At 51.7% G+C, this 16,915-nt stretch overlaps 1 protein-coding gene across 15 annotated transcripts in view; it reads right to left on the bottom strand.

The window, feature by feature from the left end:
- Nucleotides 1-16,915, bottom strand: part of CEP164 (centrosomal protein 164) — a 74,569-nt gene that overhangs the window by 27,184 nt on the left and 30,470 nt on the right. For 10 of the 15 annotated variants that reach the window (XM_067039003.1, XM_067039004.1, XM_067039013.1 and 7 more), the window contains 6 exons: nt 14,358-14,513; nt 13,824-13,958; nt 12,880-12,957; nt 4,212-4,595; nt 3,150-3,230; nt 1,186-1,269 (listed from right to left, as the gene is read on the bottom strand). In XM_067039003.1, coding sequence (XP_066895104.1) covers nt 1,186-1,269; nt 3,150-3,230; nt 4,212-4,595; nt 12,880-12,957; nt 13,824-13,958; nt 14,358-14,513 — 918 coding nt within the window. The remainder of the gene's footprint in view (nt 1-1,185; nt 1,270-3,149; nt 3,231-4,211; nt 4,596-12,879; nt 12,958-13,823; nt 13,959-14,357; nt 14,514-16,915) is intronic. The other 5 variants (XM_067039011.1, XM_067039012.1, XM_067039005.1 and 2 more) reach the window with 4 other exon arrangements.

The following is a 16,915-nucleotide window of genomic DNA, read 5'->3' as shown; positions in this document are numbered from 1 at the left end:
CCACACTGGTCATGAGATACAGCCTAGGGCCCCCTCTGCCAGGGTGGCTGCCTCAGAGGGTGCCTCATGAGAACAAAATGCAAGCCAGGCCCTGCTACTGCTTTATACCAAGTGGCATGGCCCAAAAAGAGGCTGCTCACCTCATGAGGTCTTAGGGAGGACCTAGAAATCTGTCTTATTTAAAGCCCCCCAAGTATTCTAATACTGGCCAGATTTTGGAGACAGAGCAATGGAAATTCACCTTGCCCGGCCAACTCAGTAAGGTGCCTCACAAATCACCTGCTCCAAACCCTTCCTGACAAACACCACCTGGCCTTGTCTGTGCCTTTAAAGACCTCCAGTGCTGCAAACAGTGGGGACCAAGGTCCAGCAGCACCAAGAAGAACATGTCAGGCACAAATGCAACCGACCTTGTAACTCTATCCGGGCACCCAGGCCTGATTCACATTAAATATCTTGTTTGTTTCACCCAAACCAAATGCCCGCTCAAACTTGCAAAGACCACATGTCAGAATCTCTCTCCTCTCAACAGCCCTACAGAGGAGGCAAAAATGATCTTGGCTTCAAGCTCCTTAAGGACAGGGTCTGTGTCTGAGCTTACATCTGGCAGGGGAGACAAAGAACCATAAAACAAAAGAAGCAGCACTAAGAGAAACAAAGGAAAGCAAAGGGAAGGAACAATAAATCGTGCTTGGAGGAGGTGATGTCAGAGGTGGACCTCCAAGACCAAGAAAGAGCTTGCCGGGACAAAAGGAAAAGCAGCCCAGCAGGCAGAGTGGTGAAGGAGGTGGAGGGTGTGGCCCCAGGGGAACGGCGAGTGGTGGGCACAGCCAGGGCATGGGCGGTTGGCTGAGGATGAGGCTGCAGAGGTTGGATGGGCCAGGCTGGGAAGTGCCTTGAAACCCACAAACTACACAGTGCTTTGCACGGGAGCAAGTGGTCGCCCCTCAGTTGCTAAGTGACTGGATAAACAGATAAATATATGGGGGTGGAGGACACGGAATGACTTAATTCCCGGCAGCAACAGAGCATGTATGTCGGAAACCCCATCACAGGCACAGTCAGGACCTTGACTTAATGAATCAGAAGGAAGAGAACTTCCAGAAATGCACCCTGGGATGGGCAGGACTCAGCTCTTGATTATCCTCAAAAGTGAGGCTCCAGCCCAGCCCTAGAGAGACTCACCTCCCAGCGGGCTCCATCCAGGACGGAGGAGAGCATGTCCACATCCAGCAGGTGCTCCGAGATCCGGCTGTGGAAACCGAAGTCCTGGAGATGGTAGAGACGGGGAGGTCAGCTCTCCTCTGTCACGCTCAGCACCCACCAGGGATACAGGGCCTATCCTCCACCCCCACCTTCCAGAAAGACGCCTACTACATGCCAGGCACTGTACCAAGCACTCCGACAGCTACTCACTAATTTCACCTTCAAAATTAACACTGCGACTGGATGGAAAGGTATGTGGCAAAGCGAGTACGGTAAACTGTTCACTGTTTAGACTCTAGGTGGTGAGTATGTGGCTATTCGCTGTAAAAGTCTTTTAATTTTTCAGTATGTTTGAAATTTTTCATAATCAAATTACAGGGAAAAAAGTAACCCTATGAGACTGATCCTCTTATTCTTATCTCACGGAGGAAGCAGTTTGAGAGCCCAAGTAATTTATCCAAGGTCACGCATCCGGTAAGCAATAGGGCTGGGGGTCAGAAGTGCTCTGGGCCGACTCCAAAGCCCAAGCTCTTTGTGTGACATGTGCCGCAGAGCATGTCACTTTCCAGCTGTCTCTCCCTCCTGGTGCCCAACCAGGAGGCCAAGGTGCCCAGAAGCCCTGTGGGCAGCTTGGACACCAGGGCCTGCCAGGCTCCACACAGCTGGCTCCTTCCCCTTCCCATACAGGTGTCCCTCTGAACAATGGGGATGAATGAGCGCCACTTCCTCCACCAGCTTCTCTTTGGGACGGGCAGCAAGTGCCCACACAGGTGCCAGCTCCCCGCTGCCCTCTGGCTGCCACAGAGCCACGAGCCCGCCCCCTCCGAGCCCAAGATCGGCACTGGGCTAGGTGACGGACGGCTACCTGACAGCACGCTAACAGGGACAGTTCTGTCATCAGCCCTGATAAATGGAGGGACGCCCAGCCACGGTCTGGTCCTGCTGTCTGTGGCTTCCTCCACCCACTCGCACAGAGAAGAAAAATGCCGACGGGCAGCCCGTTTCTCCACACAGTGACTCCTCTAGCAGGGCCAGGGCCCTTGCTTCGGAGGGTTCTGTAACACGGTGATTCTTCATGACGTTTTTTGCCAACAAGGACTTTGCCTCCCGTTCCTAGCTTGTGGGTTTTCTTTGCTGATGACATTTTCCTTTCAGCGTGAGTTCTACTCCACTCAATGCAGCTGCCATCTGGCTCCTAAGCCCGTGGCTCAGTGAGGGGCTTGAGCACACAGCCTCCTAATTCCTCTGCACCCCCTCGTATCATTACTGTTCATCCCTGACCCTCTCCCCACTAATCCCTTCCCCTTTGATCTGCCTCCTCCAAACAGATGGAGCGTCGTTTCTGGAAAAAGTGCTCTGCCAAAAAAGCACCCTGAACTCCTCCCCATAGATACAAACCTGGCAAGTGAAGCCAGGCTACAGCAGGCTGGGTGGAAGGACTGGGACAAAGAAACCATGGATGTTGGCATTCCAGGACAAAGTCTTAACTTTGGAAATGATACCACACCACAGCATCCTTCCTGCTCAGAGCCTGAGAGCCTGAGGACTGGTCCTCACCATGGCTCAGGGATTCCATAAACACACACACACAGCCTCTAACCTCCTAGGTTCATGTAATGCTCCTGCTAGAGCCCACAGGCAATGATCTCATATGATCTCATAGGCAATTCACACAGCAGTAATAGTAATAACAGCTATGTTTGTTTAATGTTTATATGCTGTTTTATACTCTTTACCCCACTTTCTTCTCACAACAAACCTATAAAGTAGGTAGTGTTATCCTTAGTACGTAGGGCTGAGAAAATGGAGTTAGACAAGATCCAAGTTTGAGTCCTAACTTCCCCACTTACAAGCTGTGAGATGCTCAGCGAATCACTCAAACACAGGACCTCGCAAACCCACGCTCTTCACCACCTCTCTGCTGCCCCCCATCTCAGACTCACCAGGCCAAGAAAGGACTTGGGGTCAGAAGCAGTGGAGTCTGAGGGCTGCAGTTCCTTCATGTGTTCACTGATCTCTGACTCCTGGGGAGACAGACCCACAGAGAAGTCACCGGAGCAGAGGACAGAGGGTCGTGATCACTAACCACGGTGCCAACCCAGGGCTGAACCCAAACCAAAATCCACCTCTTCTGGAAAACCTGAAAGAGGCCCGTGGACCCTCCCATTCTCTCTGGACACCTGCCCCCGGCCCACTCAGGCAGGGCAGCCCCGCTTAGTATGGGCAACACTCTTTACACTTGGAAGGAGGGCCAAGTGAAGCTGAGGGGGAGATGGTTAGAAAGTCGGCAGTGGGGAAGTTTGATGCGATCCTAGGACAACAGAATGAGAGTATCTTTTCCAGGAAGTAGGTAAAAGCTCTTTAAATGAATTCCCTCACCATCCACCTGGAGGGAGGGCAGGACGAAGGGCTGGAAAATAAAGATGCCAAACGCTCTCACAACTGGGTCCTACTTCTATCCATCCGGGTCACTGGCCTGATCTTACCAAGCAAGACTCCCGTGTCTTGGGTTGTTCAAAGGAGCCAGAGAGACCAATGAAGAGTCTTCGTGCAACCTAACTGACCAATGTCGGGGCAGCACACTCCCAAACATCCCCCCACACCCCTCAACAGACTCCTCTCTCTGCAGGAACACAGGCTGCAACCATGACTCACCCCAAAGTGATGTCAAGAAGTAGGAGGGGGAGGCAGGAAATGGCAAGAGGAAGTAAGTGGGAGACCAGAGGAATAGGAATATCCCCGGAGGTGCCAACGGGAAAGCAAATATCTGCTCTGAATTTCTCGTGCCAGCAGGTTTGGAGTTTCATTCAGGATTTTACTGCCTGCTGGGTCTGGGCATATTTGTCACAATTAAGGGTTCTGGCTGATGGTGACGGCCCATTGCTGGGCCTGCAAATGCAGCTCCTGACTCAGTAATAAAGATGAAGGGAGAGGAACGTGCACAGGGCACGAGAGAGCAGCGCAGGGCTGCAGCCAGCAACTGCCCGTGAGACAAAGTGACTTACTTCGCTCGCCTCTGATCTGCTCTCTTTCGGGACGGAAGCCTCCTTCTTTGGCTCCTTTGCTGCCTCTTCCTTCCGGGAACCCTCCTCTCTCGCATCCACCGGGTCCTCTGGTGCCTCTTTTTTATTGGCTTTGGCAGGCTGATCGCCCGCGGGGTCGCCCCCGGGGTCCGCCACACTCCTGGACATCCCGGGATCATTCTTCTCACTCTTTTCTTTTTCTGGAGGCCAACTTGCCCCTCTTCCCTGTTGCCCTTGGCCATCGGCACTGCTCAGGCTGCTATCTGCACCTTGGCTGAAGAGCTTGCCAGGAGCAGGGGGGCTGGCAGCATCGGAATCCAGAGAAATGTCCTTCTTCTCCTCTGGCTGGCTTGTTCTTGGAGATTCCTAGGGAGCAGAAGACCGTGTCAGAAAGGAAGACGTCAGGAATTAATAAAAGGGTTTAGAGACTTGCTACAAGACGGAGCTGCCATTCCTTGACGCCTACAGTTCTGAAACCAATGGCTATCCCACACCTCAAAAGCATTTAAAAACACAGATTCCTGGCTCCAGCCCAGCTCCACTGACTCTGAAACTCTTTGGCGATCTGAATACACCCAACCTGACCCCTGTCCACAGAGGAGCTTAGAATCCAGTGCACTGCACTATACAACTCTGTCACCACCCATCACATTCTCGAGTAATAAATCTGGCTCATTGCAGCCCCATTAGCCAAACCATAAGATGGCAGGCTCAGAAGTCAATATTTGTTTACGATGATGATGACGGAGAACCGCATGAGAGAAAAGTACCAAAGTCTAGAGTTATCATTTCTAAAAGGCAGCAGGGAAGAAATATCAGGAGGGTACCCTTTTTGCATAGCAATGAGGGTAGCTCTCTCCCTATGGCCTCCCCCTTAGGGAGGCTGCATAAGCAGCCCTGGACCCGGGCTCCTCTGTCGGAGGACCATCCAGTGAGTCCTCTGGGCAGCAGGTGCCAGATGGGGTGAGGTGTGTAGAAGACTGATTGGGGGAAATGCCCATGAGAATACGGGAGGTGGGGAGAGGCTTGGGAACACAGGTCTGAGACCTGTGACAGGGGAGAGGGAAGGAGGGGGCTTGAGTAGGAGAGCCTCACGCCACAGCACAGTTCTGAAAGGGCCTCAGCCCCATGGACAGTCCCGCAGCCGTCGGGCAGAAATGGCCCTGCTCTGGGGCCTGCTGCACCCCATCAATTCCATCAACAAGCCCGGCCTTGGCACGAGCCGGGGTGGATCAAAGGTTCAGCAGCTACAGGCCGTTAATCCCCAAGGTCCCCTCTGCAGGGCCTCTTGAAAGGAGATGGGAGCAGTGCACCTCTACAGCTGCCCACCCTGCTCCTCGCTCACAAACCCCACGCTAAAGACCAGGAAAAACCTTGCTACCCCAAGAGAAAAAGGAACCCCTCCCTTGGAAATACAGCCAGCGATCTCTCCTAGGCTCAAGCAGAGAAGTCCTTCTTCCCAGAAAACATCTGTCCTAAACTTGGGCTGCCAGCGTGAACAACTTCTTGGCAGGGATTTTTGAGACTTCCTGAGGCCTGAGCCTGGACACTCCAACAAGAAGCGTGATGACCGGAGTCCAGAGGGCCAAGGAAGAGCCCCAGGCACGCCATTCACCCATGCCGTCTGCCTTTTAAAGGATCCACGGAACCCAAAGCCATGACCATCCACTGCAGGTCTGGCAGCCGACTGACAAGCCCACCCAAACTTTCCAAGGATGGTTAAGAGAGGCAGGAAAGCAGAGCATCTCAGAGCCTGACTTCGGAGATAGAACACCCAGGTTCAAATCTTGGCTCTGTGCTTACAGGGACCCTAGACAAACTGTTTAACTTTTCTGGGCTTCAGTCTCTTCCTCTAAAATATGGGGGAACAGTAGGGCCTATCTCATAGGATTGTCGGGAAGGTTAAATAAGTTAACACTCATCGAGTGAGTAAAGAACAGAGAACTGCGCCTGGCACGCCGTAAGCGCCCCATAAATGCTAACTCATGTTTTATGATGAGACCCACAAGTTCATTCACCGAGCGCCTTCTATGAGCCAAACCCCACCGTGGCGACTTGAATAGGAAGATAGATCCTGCCCTCAAGGAATTCAGCTGAGAATGGTGAAAAGTGAAACATCCCAGGTGGCCCTGGCTATGAGCCTTTACTGCCCAAAGCAAAGGGCACCGGACACGGTGGTGACGCTGTGGTCAGTGCCACGCCTGTCTCAGGGAGAAAAGCGGAGGCTGAACAGAGAAGGGGTGGGCTTCCCTCATGCCCTGGCAGCACAAAGGCAGGGTGCCCTCCAGTGCTGCCCACCCTCCTGACACCCTAACTGCAGTGTGGAGGAAGTCTTCACGGTCACTGGGTGCAGAGGGGCCAAGATGAGCTCCTCCTCTTTGAGAGGCATCTTCAGGGCGAGGTCAGGTCTCCTCACCTCGGTGTCCCCACAGCAGCCAGCTCTCAGCAGTGGCCAGCACGCAATGACAGGTCTGTGGGGCTACTGGACGCCAAGAAGGATGTGGAAGTGTCTCGGGGGGAGTGAGGGGGTCTGACTCAGCAAGCACAGCCAAGCCACCCCGGCCGTGCTCATCTCATGATGAAAGAAAGGCAACAGAACTTGGATTAGGGGACAGAGGATGTATCGGACCACCAGTTCACATCTCCTCACATGACCCACAGCCCTTCTCACCCAGCCCAGCCCTGCTTGCTTCTCCGAGGTCATCTCCAGACACACACATCCTGCCTGTGAACAAACATTACGCCATTTCCCTGCTCTGCTGTGTGCATTCTTTTTTTTTTTTCAGTACGCGGGCCTCTCACTGCTGTGGCCTCTCCCGTTGCGGAGCACAGGCTCCAGACGCGCAGGCTCAGCGGCCATGGCTCACGGGCCCAGCCGCTCCACGGCATGTGGGATCTTCCCGGACCGGGGCACAAACCTGTGTCCCCTGCATCGGCAGGCGGACTCTCAACCACTGCGCCACCAGGGAAGCCCCCGTGTGCGTTCTTAATACACACACAATCTACCCTGACAAGCTCCCACTGGTCCTCACAGCATCGCCTCTTCCAGTAAGCCTTCCTGAGATCAGCCTTCCTCATCCTCTTTCACAACAACTACTGTCCTATAACTGCTGACTTCCTCGCCTGTTGCCCTCACCAAATCAGCTCCTATTATCCTCAGTGTCTAGTTTCTGGCACATAATAGGTGCTCAGTCAATGCTTGTTGACTGAATATTAAAAATGATTAAGTGGGTCAATGCAGATATAGGAGTTCCTACTCTGTAAAATGGAGATGTGATATCTACTTTACAAAATTATACAGGGATTAGACTATTATTTGTTATAGTGCTTATGAAATGGAAAATAGCTAAACAAATATTAACTATTAATATTCAAGATGATGGAAAAACAAGTAACATATCAAAAATCAGAGCACACCAGATCCAGGGAGAGATTCCCATTCTTACACATGAGAGAATATGGCCAGACTACAGAATGTCAGGCCCAGGCTATGCCACTCTCAAGCTAAAATTCTTCAAAAGAAGAATGTTCCATGGAGTTTATCCTATTCTGTCTACGTAAATAGTAAAATATTAAAACAAGGCTAACATGAAAATAAGTGAACTTGCCTTCCCTGCGCCCACATCAACTAACTGCAATGACAGGACAGCCAGGGGGACATCCTGAGGGGAAGGACAGCAGGGGGAGACTAGGCATTTGTTGTGGATTATCCACAAATGGATGAATGAGAGCTGAGTGTCTGGAAAACCCAGCTGACTCCACGCTCCTCTCCTTTAACTCAGCCCCTGCTCCTCATTCCATGGCGGGGCCCGCGGCCTGAGGCCCGGCCCAGGACGCACTCCCAGGCCCCTGTGCACAGCCTCCTGAGCCGGCGTCCTGCAGAGTACCCGGGGGACGCACCCACAGCATGGCTCTGCTCTCAGCTCAACCGTGCTCACACTCCTTCTGTCTCCTCCTGTCACAGCCCCAGGTCCTTGAGTATAAGGCAAATTCCTGCTGGTTTTTTGCAAAAAGACTTTGCCATCTGCATGAAGAGGGGTGTGCAGGGGAGTGCCTGTACGAACCATTGCATGAAGATTTAACATACCCCCCAAAAGCTATGAGGTCTCCCATGCTGCAATCCCCCTCCTGTGGTCCAGAGCACAAAGGCAGGGGCCCTACATTCCACACGGCTCAGGAGGGCGGGAGTGGGAGACAGGGGAGCTGAACACCATGTCCTGGCATTGATCCCGTTCTGGGGAGATTCCCCCCCTGCCCCACCAAGCCAAACATCAGTCGGTTTATTTTCTATGTCTCATTCCCACCCAGTCGGTCTCAGTTCTTTGCACTGCTCCCCAGTGTTAGCACTTTCCAATCACACTGACATCATCCTGTTATTTCTAAGTCCAGCTCTCCCCCCCCTTTGATCTGCTGATGGTCTTTTCACCAGCACTACAAGGCCATCTGCTGCCTGCTCACCTACCCTTCAGCCTCCCCTCTTTCACTCCCATCCATTCTCAGTGTCTGTTCCAGGAACGTATCCCTTTTGATTCTGTAATAGACTAGAAACGGGTTTAAGTTGAAGGCAGGAGAGGAGGGGGAAGGAGACAGAGAGAGAGAGAGACAGAGACAGACAGAGAGAGGCATTCTTGCCATCCTACTGCCCTCTCATGGAATCATGAGCGAAGTGATTGTTGACAGCGAAACAGGGTAAAACAAACCACAGAATAAGCTCTCTGTCTCAGGCTGCCGGGGCTGCCCAGGAACGGGACGAGGTGGGCGGCTCAGAGGACCCAAGGTCTATAAACTGGGACAAAAGCCATTTTAAAGGGCATGGTAGGCAGAGGCAGCTTTGTCTGTCCTAAAACCCCCGTTCATCCCCAACACTAACCTTCCCCACCAGGAGAAGCCCCAGTTCCTGCCTGAGGTTAGAACACAGGAATCCAACAGTCCATGTGGCAAAAAGAACTAAATCTGATGGGATGCTAGAGATGGGGGTGGGGAGTGTATTTAACACCTCCCACTCTAGACATTTCTCCCCATCACACTGGGTTGCCTATTTATATTAAAGAGGTTATAAAAAATATATTTAAAAGCTCCACTCCCCCAAAGAAGCATATAAAGATCAGAAGGGAAGCTTTTGAAAATCCAGGACGTGTCAAAGAAGAAAATCCCTTTTTTTGTTGACATTTGTAAACTATTATAAAGGAAAAATTAACTAGCCCAAGTCAAAGCACATTATGACTGAGCCACATCGGGATCTTCAATCCACCAGCTGAAGCGGGGATCCAGTGTCCACTCTACCTGGGAAAGCCCAGAGGAGAAAAAAGCACAACACGACCTGCCAGGATGCCCTCTGGTCCCAGCGTGGCTCATGCAATCACTCACCTATTCATCCACTCAATCGCTCAGCAAAACATACCCACGCACTTCCTAAGTTCCAGGGAGCAGGCCAGGTTCCAGACACACAGACATGAACAGGGCCGAATCCCTACTCTCAATTTTCTCAGTCTTGTGGAGACTGCCCTCTTTCTCCAAACGCCAGCGAGTCCTCCTGACACTTCATTCCTACTCATGGACATCCGTCCAGGCTCAAAACCTGAGCTGCTGATTCCATCAGCATCACAAGGTCTTAATGGCAGATGAGAAGAAATAAAGTTATCATTTCAGGGAACCAAAAACAGAAGGCTTTGGATTTAATGCCAACAGACCAGGCCCCATTCAGAAGCAAGTGTCAAAGTAGAGCCAGATCAGGTTGATGACACTCAGAAAATGTGTCACGTGGCAGAAAGCATCGAAGTCACAATCAAAACATATCTGATTGGGCAGAGCCAAAAACGGGGACAGTTCCTGAGGCTACAGAGTGAGCCTAAGTATAACATGGGGCCTGCCCAATGGCTAGAGCTGGGTCAGCTGGGAGAGGCCACCTACACCTAGGTGTCAGCCAGCATTCTCAACCTCAGCCAACCTGGGACCTTCCCCCTAGCTCTCAAGGTGAGCTGAAGACCAAGAAGTAAGAGTCAGAAACAATAAGACCGTGGAAAGGGATGATAAGGACATAAATAAAAGATAATAAGGAAACATTTAAATCCATGATACGGGCACTGTTGTTTCACTGGTCAGTTTTGTGGTCATTCTAATAAATGTGAGTGATCTCTTTCAGTTCAAAGTCTTTACAGGACTTTTCTATTTTGTGTAAAGTTTACCTGACCTTGCAATCAATATTTCAATACCTGGGGAAATCTGAGTTGTTGACTTCATGATTTACTGGTTGTGTGAATACTCTGGACATATTTAGAGAAAGCTTAATTGTTAAAAATTAATAAATTAAACAGTAGACCAAGAACAAATAGTAGGGAATGTTCTTTTTCAAGTAGAAGAATGTACTGGGGTTTCTTAGTTATTATGACGACATGATGAGTTTCAGGTTTTGTTTGTTGGTTTGAAAGAACATTCTGGGACTTCCCTGATGGCTCAGTGGTTAAGAATCCTCCTGCCAACGCAGGGGACACGGGTTCAAGCCCTGGTCTGGGAGGATCCCAGATGCCGCGGAGCAACTAAGCCCGTGCGCCACAACTGCTGAGCCTGCGCTCTAGAGCCCACGAGCCACAACTACTGAGCCCGCATGCCGCAACTACTGAGCCCATGTGCTTAGAGCCAGTGCTCTGCAACAAGAGAAGCCACCACAATGAGAAGCCCGCGCACCACAACAAAGAGTAGCCCCTGCTCGCTGCAACTAGAGAAAGCCCGCGTGCAGCAACAAAGGCCCAGCCCAGCCAAAAATGGAAGGAAGGAAGGAAGGGAGGGAGGGAGGAAGGAAGGAAGAACATTCTGGTGGGAGTGGAGGACAGACCAGGGAAAGACATGAGAAGCAGCAGGACAGCTGGGAGGATATTCCAGAAGCTAGTCCCATCCATATTCTGCATTTCCCAGGCTTCGTACCTTTGCTAAGCCATTCACCTGCCGAAAACATCCCCTCCACCCCCACGTCTAAAACTTCCCTACTCTTCGAGACCGGGGTCAAATGTTGTTCTCCCTCATCTCTGGGCAGGTAATTTCTCTGCCCTCAGACCTCCTCCAAAGACTGTACCTGTGCTCGAGCTCTTTATACACCTGGCCCTGCTTTACTGTTTCTTAAATATTCATTTATTCAACATGTACTAAGCGCTCACTAACCACACAGTGCCCAGCATCCTTTCTCTCCAACTGCACACTCCCAGAGGCCCGCCCAGGCCACTCCTTACCAGTGCTGGGATCGACCACAGCACAGCTGTCGCCACACAGCCAGCATTCGACAAATGCTAAGCATCTGGACGGCGTTACACCTCTGTTCAAAACCTCCCATGGGGGCTTCCCTGGTGGCGCAGTGGTTGAGAGTCCGCCTGCCGATGCAGGGGACACGGGTTCGTGCCTCGGTCCGGGAAGAACCCACGTGCCGCGGAGCGGCTGGGCCCGTGAGCCATGGCCGCTGAGCCTGCGCGTCCGGAGCACAGGCTCCGCAACGGGAGAGGCCACAACAGTGAGAGGCCCGCGTACCACAAAAAAACAAAAAAAAAACAAAAAAACAAAAAAACCTCCCATGGCTCCCAATGCCAGTGTAACCCAGTCCCAACTTCTCAGCTGGCACTCGGGTCCTCCGTGACCCAGCCCAACCTGCCTCCACAGCCCCGTTTCCCACTCCTCTCCCACACGTGCCCTGGGCTCCAGGCAAAGGAGACACCCTCGTGCTCCGCTCCTGCTTCTCTGCCTGTGCGGTGCCCTGCAGCTGTAGCTCTCCCTCACCACTCGCCTCCTCGCCTCTGCTCGTCCAGTCCTGCCGACCATCCTTCCTGGCCCACCTCAGACATCAGATTCTCAAGAAAGCCTTTCAAATGGACAGGAGACCCCGACTTCTCCCCAGCCACAACACTGTGTTTTACCACCCTGATGGCGGCACTGCATTCCACTCCGAGTCCCAGCTACGTAAGTCTCTCTTTGATGAGACTGTAAACTCTTTGAGAGCGGGATCACAGCTAACTGAGGCGTGTGTGGCCAACAGCACCTAGCAAAGTGCCTCATGGAGAAACACTCAACGGTGGTTATCTGAGACATGAGTGAATGGATGAATTCCTTTCCCCGCTTGTGCTTCCCCAAACCCCAGAAATCCCATCTGGACAGGACTGGGACAAAATGGTACTCTTTCCAAATAAGTCTCCCACAAGGAGGAAGGCTTAAGAAGGAAGGAGGGGGACCTCCCTGGTGGTCCGGTGGTTGAGACTGTGCGCTCCCAATGCAGGCAGTCTGGGTTCGATCCCTGGGTCAGGGAACTAGATCCCGCATGCCGCAACTAAAGATCCCGCATGCCGCAACTGAGACCCGGCACAGCCAAATAGACAAATAAATATTTTTTTAAAAAAAGAAAGGGGGTGTTCCCTGGTGGCGCAGTGATTGAGAATCCGCCTGCCGATGCAGGGGACACGGGTTCGTGCCCCGGTCCGGGAAGATCCCACATGCCGCAGACCGGCTGGGCCTGTGAGCCATGGCCGCTGAGCCTGCGCGTCCGGAGCCTGTGCTCCGCAACGAGAGAGGCCACAACAGTGAGAGGCCCGCATACCACAAAAAAAAATAAATAAATAAAAAATTAAAAAAAAAGAAAGGAAGGAGGGACCTGCCAGGGGCTTCAGATTCTTACCTCATACTCGAAGTCACCCCCCAGTACCCCGATGTCCAGGTGCACGTTCTTAAGAAGCTCACTTGAGCTTCGGACACTCTGAAAATGAAAACGATGGCAAGGAAACTGGTCAGCCCAGGGGGCCGAGAAGCTCCTCACTGGTTATATGTTCTGGGTCAGACCCAGCAGGTATACAGACTGAGCCAGGAATGTAGCTGTGGGCTGTCAAATCATTTTCACTAATTTTCAAAGTAGCACAGAGGTTAGCCAAAAGGTAAAGACAGCTCAACTATCCACCCGCAGATGAACAGCTAAACAAAATATGGTATATTCATACAATGGAATATTACCCAGCCACATGTGCGACAACACGGATAAACCTCGAAAACATTATGCTACATGAAAGAAGTCAGACATAAAAGGACAAAGACAGTATGATTCCACTTGTACGAAATATCTAGAACAGGCAAATTCACAGAGACAGAGAGTAGATCAGGGACTGGGGAGAGGGGAGGATGCAAGGCTTTGTTTTAAAGGGTACAGAGTTTCTCTGGGATTATGAACAAGTTCTGGAGAGGGACAGTGGTGACTGTACAACACTGTGAAGGTAGTCAAGGTCACTGAACTGTACGATTAAAAGTGGTTAAGGGCTTTCCCTGGTGGTGCAGTGGTTGAGAGTCCGCCTGCCAATGCAGGGGACGTGGGTTCGTGCCCCAGTCCAGGAGGATCCCACATGCCACAGAGCGGCTGGGCCCATGAGCCATGGCCGCTGGGCCTGTGTGTGCGGAGCCTGTGCTCCACAACGGGAGAGGCCACAGCAGCGAGAGGCCTGCGTACCACCAAAAAAAAAAAAAAAAAGTGGTTAAAATGATAATTATGGTATACATATTTGACCACAATTTAAAAAAAAATTTTTTTTTCATAGCACAGAGGGTTTCCAGGCCAAGAAAAGGATTCATTCTTACCTGGTTGTCACTCTCCACCTCATCCTCCTCATTGGTCTCCTCTCCTAAAGCCAAGAGGCTGAGAGCGTTCTTGTCCTCGTGGATGGGGCCCAGGAGACCCTTTGTATAAGCAGAAGTCTTGAGACCCTGTGAAGGCTCCAAAATAGAGAAGGAAAGCCAAGGCACTTATGGGGAAGACCCTCAGATTGCCTTCTCCTCTCTCTTCCTGTTTAGATGGCTCCCAGAGCAAGGCCACCACCTCCAGGAAGCTGACCCCAGCAGCTCCAGTTCACACTGATCCCTCCCTGTCCAACTCCTGCTGCCCTGGCTGCAGGGACTGAGAAATCACCACTGCAGCCCCTATGCCCTGGGTCCATCCTCCACCGCCCACAGACCATGTTCAGCATCCTCCAGGTGTGGCTCACCTTCCCCATGAGATCATGAGCGTTAAGGACTCAGCCCGTGCCCTCTATTTCTCATCCATGGGTCACGGTTCCTGGCATGGAACATGGAGGCCCCACGGTAACTACACTGAACACAAGCAAAAGCATTTACCAGTGAGAGTTCTCCATGCTGACCAGACTCCACCGGGCTCTCCAGGCTCACACTTTGAGATCCACGAAGAGCAGAGGGCAGGCCATCCACCAGGCCCCTTAACGGGGCCAGACCCCCGAGAGGAATGTGGATGGGGGCTAACGGGGAGCCCAGGGCCTGGGCAACAGAAAACATCCTGTTACAAACCCAAGAAACCGCAGGGCTCTGAGAGCGTGGAGATGGATATAAAAATAAAACATCTAAATCCTACCCGCTCAAATTTAAACCGCCTCCATTCAGAGGCTGCTAATGAAATACAACATCCAGAAATTACCATCGTGCCAGCCGTGTGAGAATCATGGGCTGGTTTCCTGATTCTCGTAACTCTGCGCCTAGCTCTCAGCAAATGGTTCTTTCACATCTGGCAGATGCTGCAGAGGATTCTGCTCTCCCTCCGAAGCCACAGAGGAAGTTGGGGGGTTGGGGGAAGAAGAGACAAAAGCCTCATCTACCAGCATGAGAAGTCTCAATAGATAAAGTTGAAAACGGATGAATCAAGAAAAAGCAGTCTAAGCATATTATTTACAAATATGGAAGCAAACACTGGAAGAAAGCTGCTGCCTCTGGGGAGGGGTACCCACACCCGAGAACTGCTATATTTCGTTCTATGCCTTTTGGCTCGACTTGACATTGTTTAATAACACGGGCATGTATTACTTCAATTAAAATAAATATTAACTATGAAAAATACACATGAGCAACAAAAGAACTCTCCGCTCTCCAGTGATGAGGAAAGGGGCTGGAAGGAGCCTCGCCAGAGGACTCTGAAGGCCCCTCCTTTGCCCTGTCCTTGGGGTGGCCAAACGAAGGCTTTGTGCCAGCGAGGACTGGGGAGAGAAACCAACTGGGTGACAGAATTTGTGAGACCTTGGGTCGCTCACGGACTCTTGGATTCTCAGTTTACTCATCTGCAAGACAGAGATGATGTGTGTCTTGCTACTTAAGAAGGTTTGTTGAGAAATTCAAATGAGACACTGAGGGCAAGGAGCATGTCTGTGTGGCCCAGGGCTACACCAGCGCTGTGGAATTGCTATCATTACAGGGATTCACATCACAAGAGTCTGGGCTTAGAAGCCGAGGCAGGATAGCATTCTGGGGACAGTTTACAAAGAGCTCTTGAAAAATCCTCAAACTTAAATTGTATATAGAACAACACAAAAATTCCATTCCTCTCTAATCCCATGGGGACTGAAGAGAGAAAGGGGAACCTGAGGAGGTCAGGCTGAGTTCAGGTGGCCCGTCTTCTCACCCGCAGCTGGGCCTGGGACCAGACCATGGCGGGGGGCGGGGGGGAGCTCTGAACACGACCCATTTCTGCATGGGAAGGGCATCAGATGCTTATCTGAAAGGTGACACGAGACCCCCTCCCAAACCTTTGTAGGTTCCCAGTCACCTGGCCTGTTGCAGGGTATCTTCGTTAGGCAGAAAAGGAGCTGATAATAAAAAAACTGGCCAACTTTGCCTGAGCCCTGGGCACCGGGGTAAGCACCTGTCTCATTTCACTCTCAAAACCATCTGAGGCCACAGTCCCCACAAGAGCAAATGGAGACTGGTGAGGTCAAGACCCCGGCCCCAAATCATAGGGTCTGCAATGAGGGCAGTCTCTAAGCCAGTATTGTACACCGCCTCCTGGCTATGGCGGAAAAGGAGCCCAGGAAGTCTGCTCTGAGGTGAACTGTGAACAAACCCAGCCCGCTCCTCCCAGCCAGCCCAGTGGATCAGCAAGTAAAATTCTTCCCATACTATATTTATGGAAAATTACAGACTCCTAACATGGCTAATTTGCTAACATGCTGGGGGCCTGAGGGAGGGAGACAGGCCCTCTGAGGGCTTTGTTCTCCCAGGCCTTTACCAAATCAGTGGTTAGCAGGGAAATTATACATCCCTGGCTCCTAGCTGATCACGCACTATGGGCTGTGCGTGGCGTTGTCCTTCAGAGAGGATAAACTTGCTGCCATTGGGCTAATTAAAACTTTCAGGATAATCTGCAGCTTATCTGATATTTATAGTGCTACAGTAGTTATTAGAGCTAACGGAGAACCAGGGCACGCCAGCAATTAGGAACCGAGGTAACAACTGGGTAAAGCCACAGCTGGGCAACAGCAAAAGAATAGCCAGGGAAATGCAGATCGACCCCCGTGGTGGTCTGTGATCCAATTTGACTTCTGAATGAAGCAAGTGGTGACTCTTTAAAGGGAAAAAGAGTCAGAATGACAGGCCAAGCCCAACCCTCTGGGAGATCCCAATAGGGGAGGAAGTGAAGGCCCAAACGCGGTCAACACAAGCCTGACACGGGTTATTCACATGGTCCTGGAAACCCTGGGAAGCAAGGAGCAGAAACAGGTCACTGAGCGGCAGAGAGAGCCTGGGCTTCAGCCTCTCACGACAGTGTTGACTCCCCAGTTCTGTGTGATTCCCAGAAGGGACTAAGTTCAGAGGCTGGGGCTAGGGTGTCTACTTGGGAGGACCTCTCTATAATCAGCTGATGGGGAAGGCTTCCCAAATCCTGGGACAGTACC

This window comes from Kogia breviceps, chromosome 7, assembly GCF_026419965.1.
Source record: "Kogia breviceps isolate mKogBre1 chromosome 7, mKogBre1 haplotype 1, whole genome shotgun sequence".
NCBI classification, from domain to species: Eukaryota; Metazoa; Chordata; class Mammalia; order Artiodactyla; family Physeteridae; genus Kogia; species Kogia breviceps.
The sequence above is the reverse complement of the archived record's forward strand: the minus strand, read 5'-3'. Positions and strand labels throughout refer to the sequence as shown.